Raw genomic sequence first — 22,842 nt, 5'->3', positions numbered from 1 at the left:
ACGAATCCCTATAGACCTTTTTAATAATATATGCAGACATGCGCAGAAGTACTTCCGAGTGGAAAAATCACGACTCATTCTGTGCAACATTCTACGCTTCATTTTCGTCAAAAGTGTTTTATAAACATCGTCGTATATTTTTTGTTGAATTGATATTTACTTATTAAACTGAATAAAATTGGTTTGAAATATGTTTTATTTTATTTATTTCAATTCATGTAAGAGTGACAAACATTTCCTGTTTATCGTTACCTTGTTTACATTGGCAACGAGTTACAACAGTATGGCGACCCGCGAAAACTTAAAAAAAACAAACGTAAGTGTTTTGCGTAGCATAGCAGCTGATCTGGGGATAAATTCAAAGAGAAAGAAGGATGATCTTATATGTGACATACTATCTAGTCAAACACCAGCAGCTTTAATAACTCCAGTTGTGCAATTGTCATCTTGCATTAATCCAACTGACGTGCAGTTTAAGGAAAACTTGCCCCCTTTCAATGCAGTCCATTATCAGTCAATATCGGAGGATCTTAAACCTCCGAGTATATCATTCTCTATGGTATATGAATTCATGATAACAAGGCGAAGGCAGGAAGGTGATCAATGCATCCAAAACTTCAAGGGTTTAGACAAGTCCGTGAAGCATTTTGATGCCGGGGATGTCCAGAATATGTGTATTGCACGAGTAAGTTAATAATATTATGCAAACCTAGTCTTTATAAAGAAATTTTAACTACAGACATTTATGAATTACATATAGATGTTTCTAGGTCAGTTAAGATAAATATTCAGCACTTTGAGAGAGAGTGTATTTGACAAACACACATACATAGCTGATTTATTCTAATCTGATGCATGGCCGTAGGAACCGGGGGAGGGGGGTTGCTCCCACAATGATTTTGCCAATACATAGAATATATAGAAAACATAGCTACTACATGCTTGTGCCCCCTCAATAAAAACGTCTGATGACAATTTTTTTTTTTGCTTGTCAAGGAATTTTTGGTAGTTGATAGTGTCCCCCATTTAAAAATGTATGGCTGTGCCCCCCCCCCCCCCAAACTGAAATTGCTTCCTACCGGCCTGTGACGAAATGATGAGATCATTTGATTCTGAGAAGGAAAAATTTTGGAAATATTTCTTACATATGAAAATTTCCAAAAAATAATTTGTCCTCCACTGTTAAGGAAATACCTTGATTGATACAACACTTAGTCCTGTAAAGGCATAAAAAAATAACCTTGGGCTAATTGAACACTTGAAACCACCCCCCCCCCCCCCCGATTACATGGCTATCCTTATGTAAACATTAGAAATACATAATACACATGTTATTAAATAGTTTTGAAATTTGATTTCATTTAAATGAACTAATTCATTTTCTGATTTGTTCTGAATACAAGCCCTCAGATTGCTTTGATCCCACTGACATATTGGAGTATATAATGAAAAAAAAAATTAACCATCAATATATCAGTAGAAGCTTCTGTAGACCTGTGGTTCTGACACAAAATTTACAGTTTCCATGAGTAATTTACTACCAATATTATGAATTAGAAGAAAAAATCAGGAATTGGAAATAAAGAAAAATGATATCCGTACTCAACTTTCAGAAAGAATCTTGATGTCATTTTTCAAAAAATGACAATATAATTAAAGTAAAATTTTTACTAAAATTTCAGATTGATGAATCTACAGTGTACATTAAAGCATTTTGCTTAGCATCAATGAAAAAACAGCGTTACCAGGTTTTTTTGTGCATAAGTAATTCTGATGGAACGAACAGGGTGGACTTTGCTTACTGTCAATGCCCCATAGGGTAAGTATTACACAGTTCTTATCTTCAAAATAACAGATGAAATCCAATTTTTCATTTTATATTATTCTAATAATATGTTGTTATATATGTGTTCACATTTTCTGTAAATTACATATACACGTTAGCTCAAGCATGCAGTCATATTGGGGGGCTGCTCTTCACCATATGCAATATGCAATCCACTACAAAAGCACCTTTGCAAGGAGAACAGAGTTGTACATCAACACTCTGCCAATGGAAAGTGCCACGAACAATGAACCAGAAACCAAAGCCTATAAGCAACCTTAACCTTTCAAGGCCCAAGGCAATGGCAAGCAGTGATACTGATGATGATGTAACCAGGTTATCATCACCATCACATGGTTCAGCAATGGCCAGGTTCGACCCTCGTCATTCTGAGGACAAACATCATAGCCTTGCTTGGTCTCTGGATCAACTTGGGGAACTAAGAGCTTGTTTCCCTCATACAGGTTTACAAATATTTGTAAATTGCCTTTTTTAATGATTTTGAAGTACAAAAAAGAAAATTGAATAAAAAAAAAATATCTCACTGCAATGAAACAAAAATTTTTCTTTTAATATTATAAATAATTTTAAGTAAATATCATACTCAAACTGAAAGCAGTGTATATAATATTATGAGGTAAATACATTAAAAGATACAAATATAATTTTAAATAATTTTTGAATAGGTAAAAGATGTATAATATTTCTTAAAATTAAATAAATGATTAGAGGAGTAAAGTATTTAGCATTTTATGCAGTGATTCAATAATAAAATCTTTGTTGTCTAGGTATGGCTCATCTCTGGAATATTCCAGACTCCAATGTACCTAGTTCTGTGGAAGTTGAAGTGGAAGTTGAGACATCTGTGCACCCATTGTACCTGAAAATGGAAAAGATGCTGTTATCAGATGAGAACTGTGAGTTGAAAATAAAATTTTGAATTTTGATCCTATATGTCTAAAACCTAAACATAGACCAATTAGCAAAAATAGAGATAAAACACAATTATAATTATCTCAATCTAATTAGATCTTCCATCCACTCCCCATTTTATCTATACATTGCTTCCCTGTGATGTTGCAGATGGAAAATCAATTTTAATTAGATTGATTATTAACTGTAATGTATCTTAATAATTTTAATGAATGCATGTATAATTCTACTAACTTTTTTTATTTGTTATAAAATAAAAACATATCTTTTATGTACTCTTTTCTCATTTCCAACAGTACCACCACCTATGATAGATGAAGAGCTAGTGAACTTTATAGAGGAGAAGACAAGAGGACAGAGACTTTGTGAGATGTGGAGAGCTCTCCACCTTGGGAGAATTACAAGTTCTATGTTTGGTGATGTGCTACTAGCAAGAGAAACCCCAGCAAAATCTCTCGTCAATCAGATCATACATGGATCAAATCTTGACAGGTAATATTCCTTTTAAAAAATTATAAAGTAATTAATTATTTGCACATAGTGTTTTTTTTTTTTTTTTTTTTTTTTTTTTTTTTTGCAAATAAATCTTGCATTAATTATTTTTCATAAATGTAAATAGTAATATTACTAAATGTAAACAATCATTACAATGAATGATTGTAGGAATACTGAAAGTGCATTAATGTTACAATAGCTGGAGTTATTTCCCTTATGTACATGTTATTTTGTAATATGAACCTAGTATGTAGATTAGTCAATATATATGTCACAGCCGTATTTTATTTGTTACTCCTTTTTAATAATAATAACAATGAAAACAGCTGTTGGGTTCGATGCATATATTTTTCAATTTCATGGTAAGACTGAAAAGGTGACCTGTAACAATAACAGTAATGAAAATAAATGAATACACTCTCATACCTATACACTCACACATTAAATTACTTTAATATATTTTAACTTTTCCAATGTAATTATCTTTAAGTAGATAATTATTTGATAAGATATTTAATTTATTCAAAGCAACGGTGGTAAAAGTTCTTACCGAATAGGCAGTTAAATTGTCCACATTATAAAATGATAGACTTTGTGGAGTAAGAGAGGAATTCTTCCTTACTCCTGGCTGTCCTAGGGTGGAGTGAATTAGTTAGGGTATTTGGCGCCAAGCATGCGCACACAATACCAAACTAGTAAAACCACTCACACACTTCTCACTCTAAAATATCAACCAATCACACAACTTCAACCCTCACCCATTCTGACACAAACACATTTGACCTTTCACACTCCTAAATCCACCAATGAGCATTCAACCCCATGAATATGAATGAGATATTTTATGAATGAACACATAGTAAATTCCAGAGGACTGTAATTTACTATGCTTTATAGATGAAAATGATGATGATGATTAGTGATTAGGTCATTAAATATTCAATCATACATATAATATTTATCAGAATAATAATTTATTCACCCTGTGACATATATACAGGATACCTTATCCTTTCTATTACTCTTAATTTAAAATATTTCAGATATACAGCACTACCACCACCAGTCCAGTGGTGGATAGATCATGAAGCAGAGGCCAGAAAAGATTACCTTACCATTAAAAGGGCCATAAATGAAAATACAGATGTACATCCTACAGGGATCACCTTGTATTCAACACACTCATTCCTTGGAGCCTCAAGCGATGGGAAGGTAATTGAAAATGGAGACATGGGATTACTGGAAATAAAGTGTCCCTTTTCGATTAAGGGTTACAATATTACCCAGTGCGAAATATCAGAAATCTTGGAACTGAATGATCGACACTTTTGTCTTGAGATGTCATCTTCAGGGCCAACTTTGAGAAAATCTCACAAATTTTATGCACAAGTGCAGGGAGAAATGGCAATCAAGAGTGTACCTTGGGTGGATTTTGTTGTGTGGACTGCGGCTAAAGCAAACAACATTTTTATAGAAAGAATTCTTTTTGATGAGCAATTTGTTACATCTATGATGCCAAAATTAGTTAAATTTTACATGGAGCAAATTTATCCATTATTATACAAGTGTTGAAATTTCTCTAGTGATGCAATGCAGTTCTTTGAAGCAAAGGCTGTATGAGATTAATGCTGTACGTGTGCATAAATAGGCGTAATCAAAATTTAACGCAATTACTAGGTGAGTTGTTGGCATATTCATGAATTAGCGCTACACTCTTAAGCATTGTATATTGTATTTGTAAATGATTTCTTAGTGGTATTCATAAATTAGCGCATCGTTGTCTGCACCAAAGCCACTTTAAATATAAAGCCTGCTTTTTTAAGAACACATACAGTATTAGATGAATTGACTCTAGTTCTATTGCACTTTATAGTGTATCAGTCTAAGTACACAGCTACAAATTTACAATTATTTATCTGTGGAAATTAAAGTGTTGGATATTTGTGATTATTTTTTAAAAGCAGAAGGTTGAATCAGGGAATAACTATCTTCTAATTTGGTATTTCGCAAATACCAAATTAAAAGATAGTTATTCCCATTCTAATGCAATATATGCATTTTGTTTGATGTTCATGTCTTATTTTGTTGAGTTTTGTTATATAAAATACGTCATAGAGCATTGTGTTTTTGCGTCACTCTATTATGACGCCACAATGAATAGCTTTCATTCTCATTTATGCTCATTTTACTGCCTCAGATGTCAGTGTATTACCCAATCAAAATGTGTTTTACAAAACAATTGCATTAGAATTTTTTTTTATTTGTGAAAATATTCTTGTAGCATAATATGTGATATGAATTGCAGGACGACAGCTTTGATTAAATATTTTGTATATTGTGTACTGTATTAATTACTAGGAATATTTTAAGTACATAATTACTTAATAATATTCAATATGGAATGAATTCATAAAAATCAAAACAAGAATTTAAATGTCTTACTTAGAGAGTTATGATTCATCAGTGGAAATCTTTTTCCCATCAACAAGCGGATAATCCAGATTGGTCAGCCAACAGCAGACTTGGAAAATCTTCGTGATGAAGTGGACCATTGTAAGGGGGATCACTCCTTCTAAGACATGAAAGTTCTTCACACGCCCAATGCTCCTTTCAACATGAATCCGAAGTTGGGCAATCTCCTGGGTCTTGAAGACTTCATCTGTTGAAAACTGGTTAGAAGTGCCTAGAATACAATATTAAGAAAATTATTTAAGCTAGTTACCATGCAATGTTTTCCTGATTTATCTTTAAAAAAAAAAGAAAAGAAACAACAAACAAACAAATCTAACCATTTGCACATAGATTGAGTTGATTGGGTGGGAGGGGGTGAGGTTAAGATCTGGCATTAAAGGACGACTAAAAGATTTTATTTTAACTTAAAATTCTTATCAGCAAAAAGAAATCCTAATTTTTTAACTCTCGTGAGATAAAAATAAACAACAAACAGCTGAATGTTTACAACTTTACACTTCATTTAATACCTCGGAATGGTGGAATGTTTAAGGAACATTGTCTTTTTTCAAGTAAGTCAGCTATGGTGAAGCCTTTGTCTGCCATTACACTGTCACTAGGCTCAAGTAACTGAAGTAGGCCACATTCCTCAGTTAGCTGACGGTCTGAAGTTTTTCCTGGCCATGCATCAGAAACAAAAGTAATTACTCCAGATGGACTAATACCGACTAGAAATTTAACAGTAGTATGATGCTTGTAGTTAGAAAATGTTAGGCTTTGATTTATTAGGCTACTTGATGATTGAATGAAAAGTTCTGTACAATCAATAATCACTCTGGTTGATGGATACTTAGATTTAAAGGATTCCGGCATAGTTCTGTTGATAATATCTCTGCTTGGAAATGGGTTTAGAAACTTGAGCTCGGCATGAATTAAACTGATCCAGGTTGTAAAATACATTGAAAATGAAGCACTGCTGATCTGGAATCTCTCTGATATATCCTGCACATAGAGTCCAACTTTCAACCTCATGAGGACAGCAAATAATTGATCAATTGGATGTAAGCAAGATGATGACATTCTCACTCTGTCTGTAGTTGATGTCTGTCCTTCCCCCCTCCAATATGTCATCCTTGAACATTTACTGGAAAGGTAACTGTAATCAATGAAATTACAGAATTAACATTCTGTGATGCTAACTTAAGTTATAGGAATTTTTAAAACCTAAAAATTTAAGCAGTCAATAACATCTGAAATATAATTTGATTTTTGCATAAACAATCACAATACCTCTGAAGAAGGTGAATCAGTTTTTTGATACATGACTGTAATTTTTTCCATTATTTATTATGATCATAACTTGTATAAAGATACATATTTGAAGATAATAAAAAGTTAAGAAAAAATGTCAACACTTGCTTGTACAGCCACAGGAAGATTGTAAAAGAAGGTAGCCCTGTGTAAAAACGTGTCATGCCATCATCATCTTTAATGCGCTCAGCAGACCATTTGTGTTTACGTAGGTCCTCTCGAAGTCTTCTTACTTCCTCTTTAAGGTTTCTGTTTTCTTTCAGGAGGGGGTCTTCTTCACATTGCACACCTTTAAATGTGTTTATATCATCAATAATTTATAGCAAGCAGAATTTTAAAAATTTATTTACATTTTACAAATCTACTGAATATCTTATATTGATATTGAAATTGACATACTAGTATCTTACTAAAAAGATATATATTGCAATTGAAATATTCAGTTAAATAATCAATTCATCCCTGGTGTACCTGCATCACATGTCATCTTAATGTCAACATCATCTGTTGGTCCATTTTCATCATGATCACTCAGTCTGGTTAAAGCATTTCCCTCTGTACTGTGATCACCTGACTCGTCTGTTGATCTACAGTAGGAGCCATGTGCAAGCAGAGAAAACTCTAAATTAGCACTTTCTCTCTCCCTGTTTATCCTCTCTGAACAAAGTTTTTCCTTGTAAAAAAAAAAGTAGAGCAATAAAAATATTTTATACATGTATATTTATGTATTTTGAAAGAAATTGGGGTAATTTATAAATCCTGTGCAAAATTATATGAATAAATATGTTTTTGATTTAAAAGAAGGTAGCTCTGGGTAAAACGTGTTTTTTTTTCTTCTTAAATCTGACATCGATCTCTCGTTGTACCTCCTATAAAACTTATGTTTGATTTTTAGGCCGTTTTATTTATAAGATTTCAAAAAATATATTGGTGAAAATCAAAGGTAGATACCTTGGTTGTTTCTCGATCAAGTCGTCTCTGTTCCCTGTTAAAATCTTCTTCCGATCGTTTCTGTTTGTAGGCAAATATTGTTGGGGCATAATTGTCATCGCTCGGTTCATCTCCGTGCCACCCATCAACAAAATGTTGCGAGCAGATCCAGGTATGCTCGTTTGGCGTCCATTTATCCCTATTAACAGCTTTTATCCAGGCTCTTCTTTTTCTTTTGTTCTTGGGAAACCGAAAGAAACTGACACCCTTCGACCGTGATTCTCCATTACACACGTTTCGACACTTGTAAACACAACAAGATTTTACCATTTCCGTTCCTAATGAAAACAAATGAAGCTTTCCACTCGGAAGCGTTTGTGCGCATGTGCGAGTAACTGTCCCGCACTTAAGTTAAAAGACCTTATTGTGACAGGGATTATTGATGGATAAAAATACCTGTGTTGGTTCGAAATAGTTTTATTCATTATAAATGAGTTGAAGTCATCATAAAAAGAATTACCCTTGTAACAGGGGTATCACTATGGAAGTATATAACACAACACTCCTGTCAGGGTTCATCAGATTTATTGCACAGTGGAGTGATTATATATATTGTGTTGTATTGTGTAAGCCCTGTAAATATCATAAAACAACAATAAATATAATGTAAATAATTATCACACACAATGTTCATTATTTTACATGAAGATAATAATTAGATTATCATCATTTATAATATTTACACTGTCATCAAAGGGAGATAACTCTTGAATATATAAATCTTTACATATTAATTACTCCCATAATATTCATAAAAAATATATTCCAGATTAAAAACATATAAATCTAAATCTCACCATTCTAAGGGAATAGGCTTTCCCACAAATTGTTAATATAGAAGTATCTACATGAATGGTGATCTGTAATTTAATACAATTTATTTAAAAATATTATCCCTTTAAAAATATATATCAATTGCTCACTTTGAACAATATCATCAAATATATCTTTGATCATCATAAAAACATATAATCTGATTAACATCAAATTACTTCTGTTAAATACTTAATATTGATCTTGTAATCAATAATAAATATACATCATAAAATAACTTTCTTTCAAATTCATTCATTCACTTTAGTAAGTGCAAATGGAAATGGCTTTTGCATACTATAGGATGAACATTTAAAATATGAAATAATATTAGTAACTTACCAGAAATGGAAATCTGTCCAAAGTCAAGAATGTCTTTTTTTAATATATATATAGTCTGGTCAAATCAACCTCTGAACAAAGAATGGTCTTAATAAAGCGGGAAACCTCCAACCCAGTCAATAAAACCAATAGAATCAGACCTTTCAAATCAATAACCAATAAAAACCAAAATAACAATAACCACTTCCAAAACACCTGACCAATGCCCTTAGGTAATATATAAGTATGTACAGGTAAGGGAGAACTAAGGGGTGGATCTAGGTTTTGAATAACAAATTTAAATAAAAGTTAAAACATATATTCTGGCAAGTTCTGTTACTTTATTTTTGTACAAATCCAACACTATTACACCCTGAAGATGCACTGCATATTTCATTCATAATACATCAATAGTAATTTCAGATTATATAACAAATCATAAAACATCATAACATTGCGTCTGGAGAACTCAAGAGTTATTTCCCTTGATTCAGAGTTTTATAAAATACAAAGAAATACAGGTATAAGTTATATAAACATGAATATATGTTGAAATTATAATGAACAGGCAGTATTATTAAATTTCATATTTACAAGTCACAGAATAAAATAATAAACCTGAACTGTAATTCAAAACATAAATTTTTTATACCTATTTGTGGAATAGAGCTGACTCCTTCTTCTGATGTCAAACAGAGCATTAATAATAAAATAAACGTTGACCCTGCAATATAAACTTGATCTCTCACTCGAAACAATCTATCATTCAGTTTATTAATTCCATAAGTAAGATGTTATAAATATTAATGAATATTAAATTGTTGTTTCATTAAAAAAAGTAAATTATGATACTCACAGTTTCTCTCAAACAGTGAGCCATAATTCCTTCTTTATGAAATGGTCATGTATAGATATGTACAGTCTGGCTGAAAGTGTCTTTGTCTCAGGTCAGGAATTAGGAGGTAAAGTTTAAACCAATGAAGCTGAAGTAGGATGAATACTACTCATATACCCTTACTACAGGTGTACAATACATGTAATACTATGGGTGGATCCAAAGATTTATTTGATTGTGTTGTGTATTTTATTTCAATTAATTTATTTAGAAACCTAGTCAATTTTATTTGATGAATTGTTTTTAGTTAATGTTGATTAAAACACATTCTTATTGACGTTTTAGTTTTTAAAAATATGTTTATATTCATTAATATATAATTGATTTCAATATGCTAATAATTAAAACAGCATAAAACTATTACCATTGCACTCTGAATGATAAATAATCCTCTTTGTTGTTGTAGACAGGACTGTAGAAGATCTCAATTGATTTAGCTCAAAGGTCAAGGTCAATAATTCAAATATTACATTAAATTGTTTAAAGTTGATACAAGAATTCTCTTCGGGGTTTGGAATTAATCTTTATATCATTACAAAATTTGAATTTCAGAAGTTTCCTTTTGATACTAAAACCCAAGTGAAAAAGGACAATGTTCGAAAACTTTTCTAACTTTAGAGACTATTATTGAATATTAGGCGAAATGCTGAAAGGTCAAAATCAATTACATGTATTTATACCTTCGACTACATTATTTAGGCTTCAAACCTTTATTATTTTTTTATTACGCGGGGAGGGGGCATTAATTAATTCCATTAACATTAAAGTTTCATTGGAATAATCCTGAGTGGCGATTTGACTACACGGACAGTTCCGGTATGACGCTGTATTACACACCAAACAGACGACCAAACGACGCCACCATAATGGTAGTCGGACAGGACTATCTAGAAATTCCACCGGGGAAAGAACGCGTGGAAGTGGACGCCGTATGCTCCTCAGAGGACACCAGAATAATTCTATCTGGTCCTGTTTATATCACTAGGTCCTTTAACCATATGCATTACTTAGGTAAGGATTGACTTGCACAGGGCACGAGATTAAAGTATGTAAAATTTTTAAAACAGAGGTTAATGATATTCAATTTATATTTGCTGTTGGTAATATAATTAAATTAAAAAGAAACTCTCTGTATTATATAGTTCTTCTTTAGCGTTAAAATATTTGAAATTGTTGGATATATTACATTTTGTTAAATCAAGTCAGATTACATTATTCTTACTAAGGGTGCATTTATTTGGTTTTAATTGAAATCGTACATAAAGTTTATAAGCAAAAAATAACTTCCTGGAAATGGTGCATGGTGCACATGAAGACATGCTATGACGTAAATGTAGTTAATCACAAAATCACATATTTGATCACGAATCAACTGACGAATGTTTAATTAAAAAGACTTTTATTACTAAAATATAACCATTAATACTCAAAAACTGTACGAAGGTTATCATTTAACGACAAAAACCAGATATTTGCAATTGCAGTTTTTATGTAATTGAAGAAATAAGAACAAAACAAAAAAAATGTTGAAAGATCATGACAAAGAGTCCATGACCGGTGTAACCGGCCGTTGAAAGGGGATTCTTATTAATCCATGTCACATGATCCCATCAGTGATGTTTTCAGTGGTCCGAGTTTCCTCTGCTCACAATTTCTACTTTTTTATTGGATTTGAGCTTGATTACTGTTCGTTATCTTCACATTTCATTCAAAATTCATATACGTATTTTATGTTTTCCTGCTTTAAGCTTTAAGATGGATAAAAATCAATAAATTTACACGTTTTCACTAAAATTTGAATTGCAGATCGGGAAGAATACATTGACCAGTACAGGAATGGGGTCAAAATTAATACCTTGACAAGCGAGCCCGACTACAATTACGATCGACCCCAAATTTCAGAATAAGGTGAAAGTTTATAATTAGATGCTCTTAAGAGGAAACACCATCTGCTTTCTTAAATGGATTTTTTTTTCAATATAATTTTTATCATATATTGTTAGAAGTGGGCTTTGTTTCATTATTTGAGACTGGTCATGATATTAACTCTCATTCTTTGCAATAAGGTTCAATGCATGTCGTAACTCTTACTCGATATCTAAAAATGTAATAATATAGTGTTAACACATACATTTATAAGCAAAATTGGAGAAAAGTCTTCGTATTTATACGTCTTTGGATACACGAAAACATTACATACATGTTCGGTATAAGTATGATTTACTGTCACTAGATCAAAAACTGAAAATACGGCGTAATTGAAAAAAACGTAGGCTTTTTTTTCCATGCATAAAAATTTTCTGCTCTTCTTATGTATTCACACATACTCATAATAAAGGAAATATTTATTCACTGAAAATTAAAATAAAATTCGATACTATATGTATCTTCTTTATATAACTAAACTCGAATATTATATATGTGCAAATGTATTATCATTTTCAAGCAAAACAAACAGAAGTTAATTTGTATACAGACCTGTGAAATGGATCTGATATCTAAAATCATTGAAACATTTTTAGACGAGCTACTGTATAAGATTTGGGGAAACAAAAACAAAAACAAAACAAAAAAACATTAGTTGTTGTTTGTTTGTTTTTTTGTGTTTTTTTTTTGGTCAAAAAAATGCGTTATATTTTAATATCTGTCTTAAATTATATAAATGTGATAAGTCCAATTTATTATGCTTTGGCTTGGAAAAGGCTTAATGTCTTATTGCATAAATAATGAAAGTATATTAACGTGTAAAGTCCAATTAATGTATCCTTATTTGCTTGGAAAAGGATTAAAATCTTATTGCGTAAACATCTGGAGATCATTCTCAACCTATAAAAATGCACAGTTTTTCAACTAACGAGAAAATACATAATCTCTACGTCACCAATGCTTACTTTTAAGAGATTATTATGCATATTCACGTGTTTACCATAGACCCAAGTTACATGATGTTAAAATTAAAGAAACCATAACATTATATACAGACATTTAATAAATATCAACGAAGAACCACGTACATCAATTACTCACAAATTTTATAACCTATGTTAGTGTCTGTAACTTAGGTATTAACTTGGCCTTTCTCATATTTTTTAATCTTATCAGAAAAATATGACATGCATTGCTTCTATAACTGTATAGTTATTTTGACAGTAAGTGTAGATTTTAAATGATAGTTACTCTCGGACACTTTATTAGTTACATACCTCATATTCTTGTTTACTCATTGCACATTTTTCGATCATAATTGCTTCTTAATCCCCCCGCTTCACCCCCTTTCACAGTTTATTTTAATAAATTGATAACCTTATTTGCTGATTGCAGTATAGATACAATTTGAATATCAAAAAAAGGAAAATAAACACGACAATTGCAAAACTTTTAATTTTAACAAAAACATTATTTTTTGAACCTTTTATCAGAGCTAGTTTGGAGTTACGAATGTATCCTTTTCGTTTTTTTAAGCAAGACAGTATAAGAATTATTTATCATTACACAAAGTCTTTTTTTTTGTTTTAAATTGTCTGTACAATTGTCCTCTTTCCTGTACAAATTTCCGAAAAATGAGAAATATGTAAACATTATATATTGATAGGTACGGATATTCCATCGAGGTTTTGCCAGGAGATGAACTCGGAACAAAATGTGTGTTCAAATCATCGTCAAAATCCTTTACTACTTTTAAAGGCGATGCTACTTCCGACGAGATGTGCTACGGTTTTCTTACAGTTCATCCAATGAAAAACGTAAGATATCCGTACTGTTTAAGCTGGAGAGGTCTTTCTAAGATACAATTACATTTATATCCAGTCATCGATGGCTGCGATACAAAAACTTTCTTAAATGTCTCGGATCCCTCTATGGCGGATATTTACCTTAAAATTGATCAGAAGTGTTTTCCATTATCCACGTGCTTAGAGGAATGCAAAGAAGTAGTCAAAGAAATAAAACTTCATCCGTGCTTACAGGGTGATATTGGGAAAAAACTCAAACTGTCGGCCATACAGTCGGGGGATGTCAAAGCTCTTTACTTTTACTCTAAGATAGAGTCATGTGCCCTTGAAATGCTGCAAGAAGACAGGTTGAATCAGACGAAAGGAAACACAAATAATGGTTCACAATTTTTTTTCCACATTTCTTGATGTTGGTTTCATTGCTTTTTTTAATGTTCATGTAATCATTAAGCTTGTCATGAAGCAGGAAAAAAAGAGGTGAAGTTTTAAATTGTTTATTGTCATCAAATACAAGTGATCTTATATCATTAAAATCGAACTTTCATTGCATTTATCATCTGACAAAATTGAACATATGATATCTTTGTGTTATGTCATATATACATATGCAGAAACTTAAAATGTTATTAAATCAATGTAATGAACAATGTTAAACACTATTTCACGTATTATTTCTTATTAAAAAAATATATTAAAACACGGGGTGTAGAAGTTCTTTTTAAGCAACCAAAATTTTAATATGTACTGTCCATCAATGACATCTTATAGCTAATATCTAGACATGCCTTACATATACTCAAACCTCTAAGTCTTCATAAAGCATTCACATGTAGTCCTGTGTTTAGATATCATAATTCAGGTATTACAATGTTTTTGAGTTTTGTTGATCCAGGACTGAAGGTCATTTCGCAGTCTACGGTAATGTCTGTATTTGATATATACCGAATACCGTTCTCTATGAACAAATTTCAGTCAGTGTGAGATCCATTAGAGTCAAAATTGTCTGACATTTTTTTTTCATATAGAATTGTATGGTGCATATGTCGTACTTAAAAATTGCTCTGACATTGATTTACCTAAGACAATCCGATATTATAACAAAAGACAAGGTACATGTATTAAAACCACTGCAGCAGTTTTCTCAAGAGTGGAGGCTTAAATTAAAAGTTCTCAGTATTTAGGGAATCGACTTCACTGTAGTTGGTATTTGAAATAAATTGGTAAGTTTGATACGGACAGTGGGGAAAAATATTTTCTTTTTCAAAACATACACGGAGCTTAAAGCAATGCATCGGATTGTGATACAGACAATATAGAGAATGATATGGAATGGAAAGGAAAATGCAGATGTGAACTTTGATTTGAACAACCACAAAATGTAGAGCAGATGCTGAAGGTATATTATGTCATTCCATTTATTTTCTGTGTTCAGCATCTCAATGTGCCTTGATTTTTGACACCCACACACAGAGAAAAAATCAGCAATTCAGGAATTGATAATTATGATAAAAAACTTTAGAATTCTGTCAATTTCTTTCCAAACTTGTAGGAATCTGAGAAATGAAATAATTAAATATCATATACTACCTAGATTTTGCAAAGGCATCAATCTTTCTAAGGTATCTATCTTTGGAATAATGAAATCAAAGTCTTTGAACATAGTTCTGTATACGTCTGTAAAGTTTGTATCTTATTTTTCGGCTTGTTATTTTTTCAATAGGAAGATAGGGTTTTGAAAAGTAAGTTGATGCTAAACAGAGAAAAAAAAAATTAAGTGGTCCTATTTTCAATTACAGACACTGAAAATAAAATTTAAAGAGATTGCATGTGTAGTAATGAATAATTTTGCAAGGTAACTAGGAGTAAAACATTCCTATGGTTAAAATGAAATATTTACAAGCCAACTCTGTTTATACTGGTAATATACTTCCGATCATATTTATTCAACACAGATATTGGAATTTGTCACATATGGTGAACACTTAATGATTGATTAATTGATTGTACTTGTGTATTTCTTTAGGATATAAGTACTAAGACAGTCTAATATTACATCTAATATCAGACTGCTCACTAATATCGGATGCCACAGATAAATGTTTAAGACTGCAAGGACAAAGGAATGACATCACAGCAATGTTTAAATTTATACATATGTAGTTTCTTTCAATTCCAATTTCCCCCTTTTTGAAATCCATATTAAGTTAAGATGTTTTCTTATATACGAAGCACATTTTTTCATATAAATACTTAAGAATAATTCTAAAGAGAATTAATTTCCTAAAACCACAAACAAAGGGTAATATAAATGTACTCAAGGCGGATCAAAGAATAATCCTAAGTAAGTCTATACCCAGTCAAAAACAAATAAACACAGCATGTTTTGGACACATAAACTTCTTATATGACAAGCTGTCCATGCATATGTTTATGTTTACGAATTAAAGAGGGGTATTCTACTTAATTGCTTTTCTCAGTATACAGATTTAATTACACTAAAAATAAAAAGGGGGTCAAACCCTCTGAAGCCTTCCCTCACACAGATTTCAATAAGGTGCTTTTCAGCCAAGCATTTTCCCTTTAAACTTTTTGTACATGTAAAGCCATAGTTTTCTTTTTAATGAATATTGGAAACGATGATAATTATGAAATGATCAATACTAAAATTTATCTACATGAACATTTTCCTTTTTTTCTTTTGGCGTCATTTCGTTGTTTCTGACCCTTCTTTTCTATTTTGTGTGTGTATTTAAGCAGTATTTAAGCTCAGTCCATTTAAACAATAGAAATCGGGAAAAGAGCAATCAGGGACCTCCAAAAACAGCAGAGGTGGAATCAGGTGCTATGGAGGAAAGAGCATGCCCTGCCTATCGGTCACACCCCTTATGCTCCTTGCTCATGTTCTGGAAAAACGGAAAAAAATACGTAGACAATTCAGTGTGTAAATAATGTCCTAACAATTATTATGAAAAACGTCACTCAGCACTTGAATTAATGATGGGCTGTAATTGCTGACAAGGCCATTGTATCGACCATAAAACTTGCATAATGATGACTTCATACAAGACTGTTGATATCCTTGTTTTATCAGACGGGTGCGCTTGGAGCCATCTCTTTAAACAATGCTATGAAAAATAGTTTTGGGGAAAATATTGGCTCAGAGAATAGGATACCTCTCCTTCGCATCCCCTTTTTTCAGAAATCAACAGCAACCCTGGAAAACAAAAAATAAACAACCCCTTCAAACATTTCCTCTCTTCTTTTCTAAATATTAAATCAAATATAATCATATATTGGTATGAAAAAGTGATGATAAAATTCATTAAAAAAATTTGTTTAGATTTAAGTATTGGGGCAAAATCAAATCAAATCAACATCTCTAACAGTAATTTTACGGGTATGGATGCATGTATACTTGGACGCAGGTGGCTGGTAGATGGATCTGCGCCTGATATAGAATGTCGATTTGAATTTTATAATTCATCTTGATAACTTATAACTTGTGAGTATAATATATTTTCCCACGGTATTTATTTCTGGGTCTAGAGAATTAGTTTTTAAACAGAAAATTAAATACATTCGGAAATAATCTTTGTTCATTAATGTTTTGTTACAAGGTCATAAATTTGAAATATTACATCAGTTCCATCCCATGGCCAGTTATAAATATTTTTTTGCTTAAATAAACATTTATACATATATAGGTATAACGTTAAGGTTATTTTTTTCCTTCATTTTTAGCTAATTGTTACATATTTTTTGTTGCCTTTTTTAAAAAATTTTAAATGACTGAAAAAGGTGAATCAATGTATTATTTCATTATGATACCTCTCTCTCTCTCTCTCTCTCTCTCTCTCTCTGACATATTTTTATCTACTATACGAGCCAGGAGAGTTCCAGTAAATTGGCCATAACACGCCGATCATAAGTGCTACAACTACGGCATATTTTGTGATACGCTCCCTTACCTGCACGTCCAAAATCCTTAACGCGGATGTACTTTTACGATCTACGATTTGTAAGTGAAACGTAGAGGGCAAATCCCAATACGAAACAAAATCTGCCTAAGCTAGAAATAAGGGACACCTTGGAGATTCAGCTTTGGACATCTGTCACTTAGCCATATTTCCTATGCAAAGTCACAAGTATGGGAGGTTCTTTTCTATATTTAGATGATGTTAATTAAGAAAAAAACAGTTCAGTTCTGATTCGGAAAGATTTCCCGGAAAAATGACAAGAGCTAAGCTCCACCTCATATTTTATGGTCATCAGTGATCTGTTATATCTACTTCTCTAAATCTAGAGTCCCTGTAGTTTTATTACTTATAACTTTGTGGCCAATGAAGAATTTGCCAAGTGGTTTATTGCATCTTTCATGAGCAGTAAGTCACATATCTTACCGGATTTAAATGTGTATAGTATTTCATTTAAGAGACACACTGACGGAAAAAGGGGGAAACTGACACAAGTAGAATTTTTTTGGATGACACATGCAAATTTTGTTCAATTCTTGAAGATATTAGGTTTCTGAAAATTACAGGTTTAAAACCTAAAAAATCTACTTTTATGGAGACAAATAAAAGTAAAAATAATTTTTGTTTACCCTAACACAAAAATATAGCTTCACTTCTTCCTCTTTATTGAACGCATGCGCAGAAAAAATGAAGAATTTACCATGGTGTCACTTCCATAGATAAATATCGGATGATTGTGGATTTTGATACAATCTTCAATAAAAATGCTCAGAACTTATTCCTGACTTCTTGCTCCAATTCAAAATTTCACGCTAAAAGTAACAACTAAGCGGTAGATACAACATTTGTTTTTCCGGCACTTATATTCTGCAGTTTTTTTCTTGCTTTACAGTGCAGTTGAGTTGTCAAAACTTCGCTTTATTCATATTTCACATAAATCTTTTGTTTTTATGATACAATTATCTTAAAAGAAACACATGATTTTGAATCGTTATGTAATTTTTAGGAATTTAAGTGTAAAAAAAGAGAAAAGTTGGAAGATTTTTTTTTTTTTTTTTTTAAAGTGTCTTGAATGTTACTTACAAAATTTTGACCTGCTCCGTGATCCGATTTTCGCATTTTTAAGTCTAAATAAGTTTGAAATAAACCACGATATTTTACAAATTTTTAATACGCATCATTTGAATTCACTGTTGAAATATTTCTTCCAAATTTGGATATAATATGACGTTAAAGTAAAAGAGTTATGAGGGTAGTCCACGAACTTTCCGAACAACCCTCGTACATATAATATAAAGATCCGAGGACGTGTGCTTTTTCATAAGTTTCAATATTCAGTGTTATTATGTCATTATAACTTCAAAAATATTCAAGATACAATATTGAAATTTAATAACAAGGTTCCATCTACAATGTAAATGTTAATTGTCTCTTGAGACCTAAATTCATCACTGCTGGGTAGTATCTCAATATTGAATTCAATTTGCAAAATAAGAATGTAGAAATTCATCAGCTCCAAAGACTCGGTCCTATTACAGACCATAACATTCTGACTTCTAAAATCATGATTAAACAAGTTAACCTGATTCAAACTTTCAGTAAAGTTACGCGTTCGCTTTGAATGCATTTCTAAAGAACATTGTTTCGCTTTGATATTCTGTTTGATTGTTTGATTTCTTTGTTTACTTTTTCTTTTGAATGCGATCTTATTGTTATAATACACATAATTATTCTTGAATAATTGAAGACATGGACGCAGGAGTTGTGTCGGAGGGACTCAGACGGTGACGGAAAAACCAATGGAGAAGAATTGGGTGATCCTAACTGCAAGTGGCGAGAAAACACTCTTCCGGATACAAATGCGATTTCTCATCCTGGTAAGAAAATAACTTCTTGTTTCAAATACATGTAATTCTTGTAAAGATAATGTCTCTTTTTTCTGAATTTTCTTAAATATTATTTACTGCATTGAATGATATCCATACTCAAGGACAAAAATAATTTTAAAAATAATAAATTCATTGAAATCGGTTGCTTTAATTATCACCATGACAAATTATGTTTTTTGATTATTTACACCTCTACATAGCAAAAGTAAACTTTTGGAAAATATAATTGTCATTGCTAATGCTGTTCGTTTAGTTGGTTAATGTTGATTTTTATGTTATCATTTAATGTTGCCTTGACAGTGCAGAATACAGAATTTCTGCAGAGTGCAGAATTTTGTTGGAGACGTAATATAAAACCTGAGACGGCTTCATATTATACATTGAAAAATCTGTACTGCTTCAATTGGCAAAAATTTTTCTCGAATTCAACATCCTACAAATCCTACAAAACCGTAATGAGCGTCAATGAGTCTCCTCTTGACCTATGCGCCTTCAAGGGATATGTTCCAAAGTATAACGTAGTTATTTTTCATTAATAAAACTTTCAAAAAAGTAGTCGGTTATAATGGTACGCAATTCAGACGTATGCTTCATATATGGGCATAGAGTAGCATAGGACCATTGGATCCAGATTATTGCGAGTTGTGGGGCTGGTTCCACATCATCTCTAATGGATATCTAATATGTAAATGATTTTAAAGAATTTCCTCCTTAGAAAGGGACTATGGGTATAAGTTGGATTACCACCAGCATAATTAAATTCAAGTTCCTCTAAAGTACAATTAAAATAATGAGCCTTACAAAGAAAGACAATATTGTTACCTGCTTTCTCAGCTTGAACCAGTACAAACTGATCATGTAATCATTTTTTTTTTTTTTTCTTAAACATTGAGGACATAAGGATAGATGGTTTTCATAAAGCTCATCAATCGCTTGATGCAAGATTTTAACATCCAGTCGATTCTTTTAATTCATTTTGTCAAAGTGCAATGTTTTGCCCATCGTCTGGCGTAATTTACCATAAGATTGATCAGCGGTGTCTTCCATTATCAAAGTTTCCTGAAGAATGCAAGGAAGTGGTCAAAGAAATCAAGCGTCATCCTTGTATGCGGGGCGATGTTGGGGAGGCACTCAAATCGTTTATCCGACAGACCCAAGATGTAAATGTCTTTAAGTTTTACTCTAAAATTGATTCCTGCGACCTCGAGATGCTGCAAGAAGATATAATTGATCAGATGAGAAGAAACACAAATAGTGGATCACAAGATTTTCAACATTTCTGGATTTTTGTTTCACTGCTGATTTTTAAATTTCTTTAAAATTTAAAAAAAAAAGTTACGATGAGGAGTAGATGTTATTAATATGGAAGATTTACCTAGAGACATTTCACAACTACATATATCTTATCCAGAACTATTAATAAAAAGACACCGTCTTTAGATTATCGGCAATTTGACATCCCTTGCGATTACAATCCTACTCTCAGCTTTGAGAACCTTCAAGGACTAAATTTAAGGAATGTTACCAACCAAGCTGTACAACATATTGTTTGCAAAAATTTTAAAACACTTTGGGAAGAAAAAGATATAAAAACGACAAGAACTGAAGTAGTATTTACTTTTTTTAACAAAGAGTCGAACAAAAAAATATAATAAAAAAGTGTATCTGTCAGATAGACCAATCCATTAATAAAAGGGTTAAAAAAAGACATGAAATATTGAAATTACATGCATGATGAAAAAACGTATTCCCTCTAATTCCTTTTGGTGTATACAGTAAACGCAGGGTGACAGGTGATCTGAGCATTGCATCAAAATTATAATCAATTAAATTCATTGAAATAGTTTGACGTTTCCGTGAGGTTGGCCCTTGACTAGATTGGCCTTACTTTGTATCTACTTAAACTTGTCTAATGAATAGTTCTGGAATCCTAATTAGTTGTGATTTGTAAGCAATTGACTAGAGAGAGTCGGGTTATATTTTGAGACATGTCACGATGTTCTACATTATTTGATTCAAAGAATGAAGTGATAAAACAACAGACAGTACTTTCCTGCCAGATTTAGTTTTAAATTTTGTTTGTTTGTTGTTTAACGTGCCACTCGAGAATTTTTCACTCATCTGGAGACATCACTACTTGCCGGTGGAGAGCTGCAAATTTTGACCTATACTCGGCACTCAGGGCCATTGAGCAGTGAGGGATCTTTTTCGTGCCAGCATCTACTGCGACACGGGACCTCGGTTTATACAGTTTCATCCGAAGGACCGGTCTCCACGTCCAACAGTGGGATTCTAACCGCGGCGTAAGAAGCAACTCTAGAGCAAACGCTTTACCACTGCGCCACGCTGGCGACCCTGCCAAATTTAAAAGAGACATAAATACATGTAATTGCAAGCTGACAAGATTAATGTACTTTATTATATAAATAAACATGGCTGTTGCATATGTAAGTGAAAATCAAGTATTTAAGACAAATGTTGGGGAAAAAAATAGATAGACACCAGGGGCCTGTTTTACAAAAAGAACTTACAACCAAGACCGGGGGGGTTGGGGGTTGGGGGGGGGGGGGTAGCTGATTTTATTATTTTTTTTATTTTTTATTTTTTTTTTATACAATTTATGATTTTTAAAAAGACAAAAAATATATGCATAAAAATATATTTTTTGATTCTCTTAAAGAAGATTAAACCCATTTTCATGTTTAGAAATTAAACTTAAATTAAGTAAAGATATATTAAAATAAAATATTATGTCCAAAATCTTGAAGACTCATGTTGACATTAGGAACAATGCATACTAAAATTGATTAAAAATCATAAACGTTCGATAATATGAATAAAGACCTCCATATTCAGGTTGACAAAGAGACTACCAAAGTTACTTTAATTGCAATCAATTTCTAATGATGTTTTTCAGGGATAGAAAAGGAAAAGATCAAATTGATAATTGAAAAAAAAGCTAAAATCCATGACATTGTTAAAGCATTGTATTTTGATTAAATTTTTACTCATATCAACTGGGTATCAACTCTCATATCTTTCCGTTAGTCCCCTATGTAAAACACAGGCCTCCATGCGCCTCTCTGCTATCCCGGCATTAGCACTCTTGACAATTTTAATACCCCGCTCTCCGCATTACAATTAGAGTCATGACGATGATTAGCACAAAAGTACAAGCTTTTCCAAAGGATCCCAACATAATTCTGACAAATCT

At 31.9% G+C, this 22,842-nt stretch overlaps 3 protein-coding genes across 3 annotated transcripts in view; 2 read left to right on the top strand and 1 right to left on the bottom strand.

Annotated features, from left to right (window-relative positions):
* Positions 1-19,982, top strand: part of LOC133198114 (dopamine beta-hydroxylase-like) — a 31,815-nt gene extending 11,833 nt beyond the window's left edge. Inside the window, exons 7-11 of the mRNA XM_061334259.1 lie at positions 10,802-11,045; positions 11,841-11,937; positions 13,627-14,112; positions 19,487-19,616; positions 19,929-19,982. Coding sequence (XP_061190243.1) covers positions 10,802-11,045; positions 11,841-11,937; positions 13,627-14,112; positions 19,487-19,616; positions 19,929-19,982 — 1,011 coding nt within the window. The remainder of the gene's footprint in view (positions 1-10,801; positions 11,046-11,840; positions 11,938-13,626; positions 14,113-19,486; positions 19,617-19,928) is intronic.
* LOC133198978 (uncharacterized) lies at positions 284-4,835 on the top strand. The gene is made up of 6 exons (XM_061334873.1): positions 284-685; positions 1,683-1,819; positions 1,940-2,289; positions 2,614-2,742; positions 3,055-3,250; positions 4,297-4,835. The coding sequence occupies exons 1-6, from the start codon at positions 284-286 to the stop codon at positions 4,823-4,825; spliced, it is 1,743 nt and encodes a 580-aa protein (XP_061190857.1). The 3' UTR covers positions 4,826-4,835.
* Positions 2,559-8,279, bottom strand: LOC133198981 (uncharacterized). The gene is made up of 6 exons (XM_061334876.1): positions 7,967-8,279; positions 7,487-7,688; positions 7,124-7,304; positions 6,235-6,860; positions 5,696-5,936; positions 2,559-2,705 (listed from the first exon to the last, which is right to left on the bottom strand). Exons 1-5 carry the CDS (start codon positions 8,273-8,275, stop codon positions 5,704-5,706), a joined length of 1,551 nt encoding a protein of 516 aa, XP_061190860.1. The 5' UTR covers positions 8,276-8,279; the 3' UTR covers positions 2,559-2,705; positions 5,696-5,703.
* Positions 19,983-22,842: the final 2,860 nt, after the last annotated feature.

The sequence above is a fragment of the Saccostrea echinata genome, unplaced genomic scaffold (genome assembly GCF_033153115.1).
Source record: "Saccostrea echinata isolate AGI-Se365-2 ecotype Australia unplaced genomic scaffold, CSIRO_AGI_Sech_v1 ptg000033l, whole genome shotgun sequence".
Lineage (NCBI taxonomy): Eukaryota > Metazoa > Mollusca > Bivalvia > Ostreida > Ostreidae > Saccostrea > Saccostrea echinata.
This window is presented reverse-complemented; position numbering and strand designations above follow the sequence as displayed.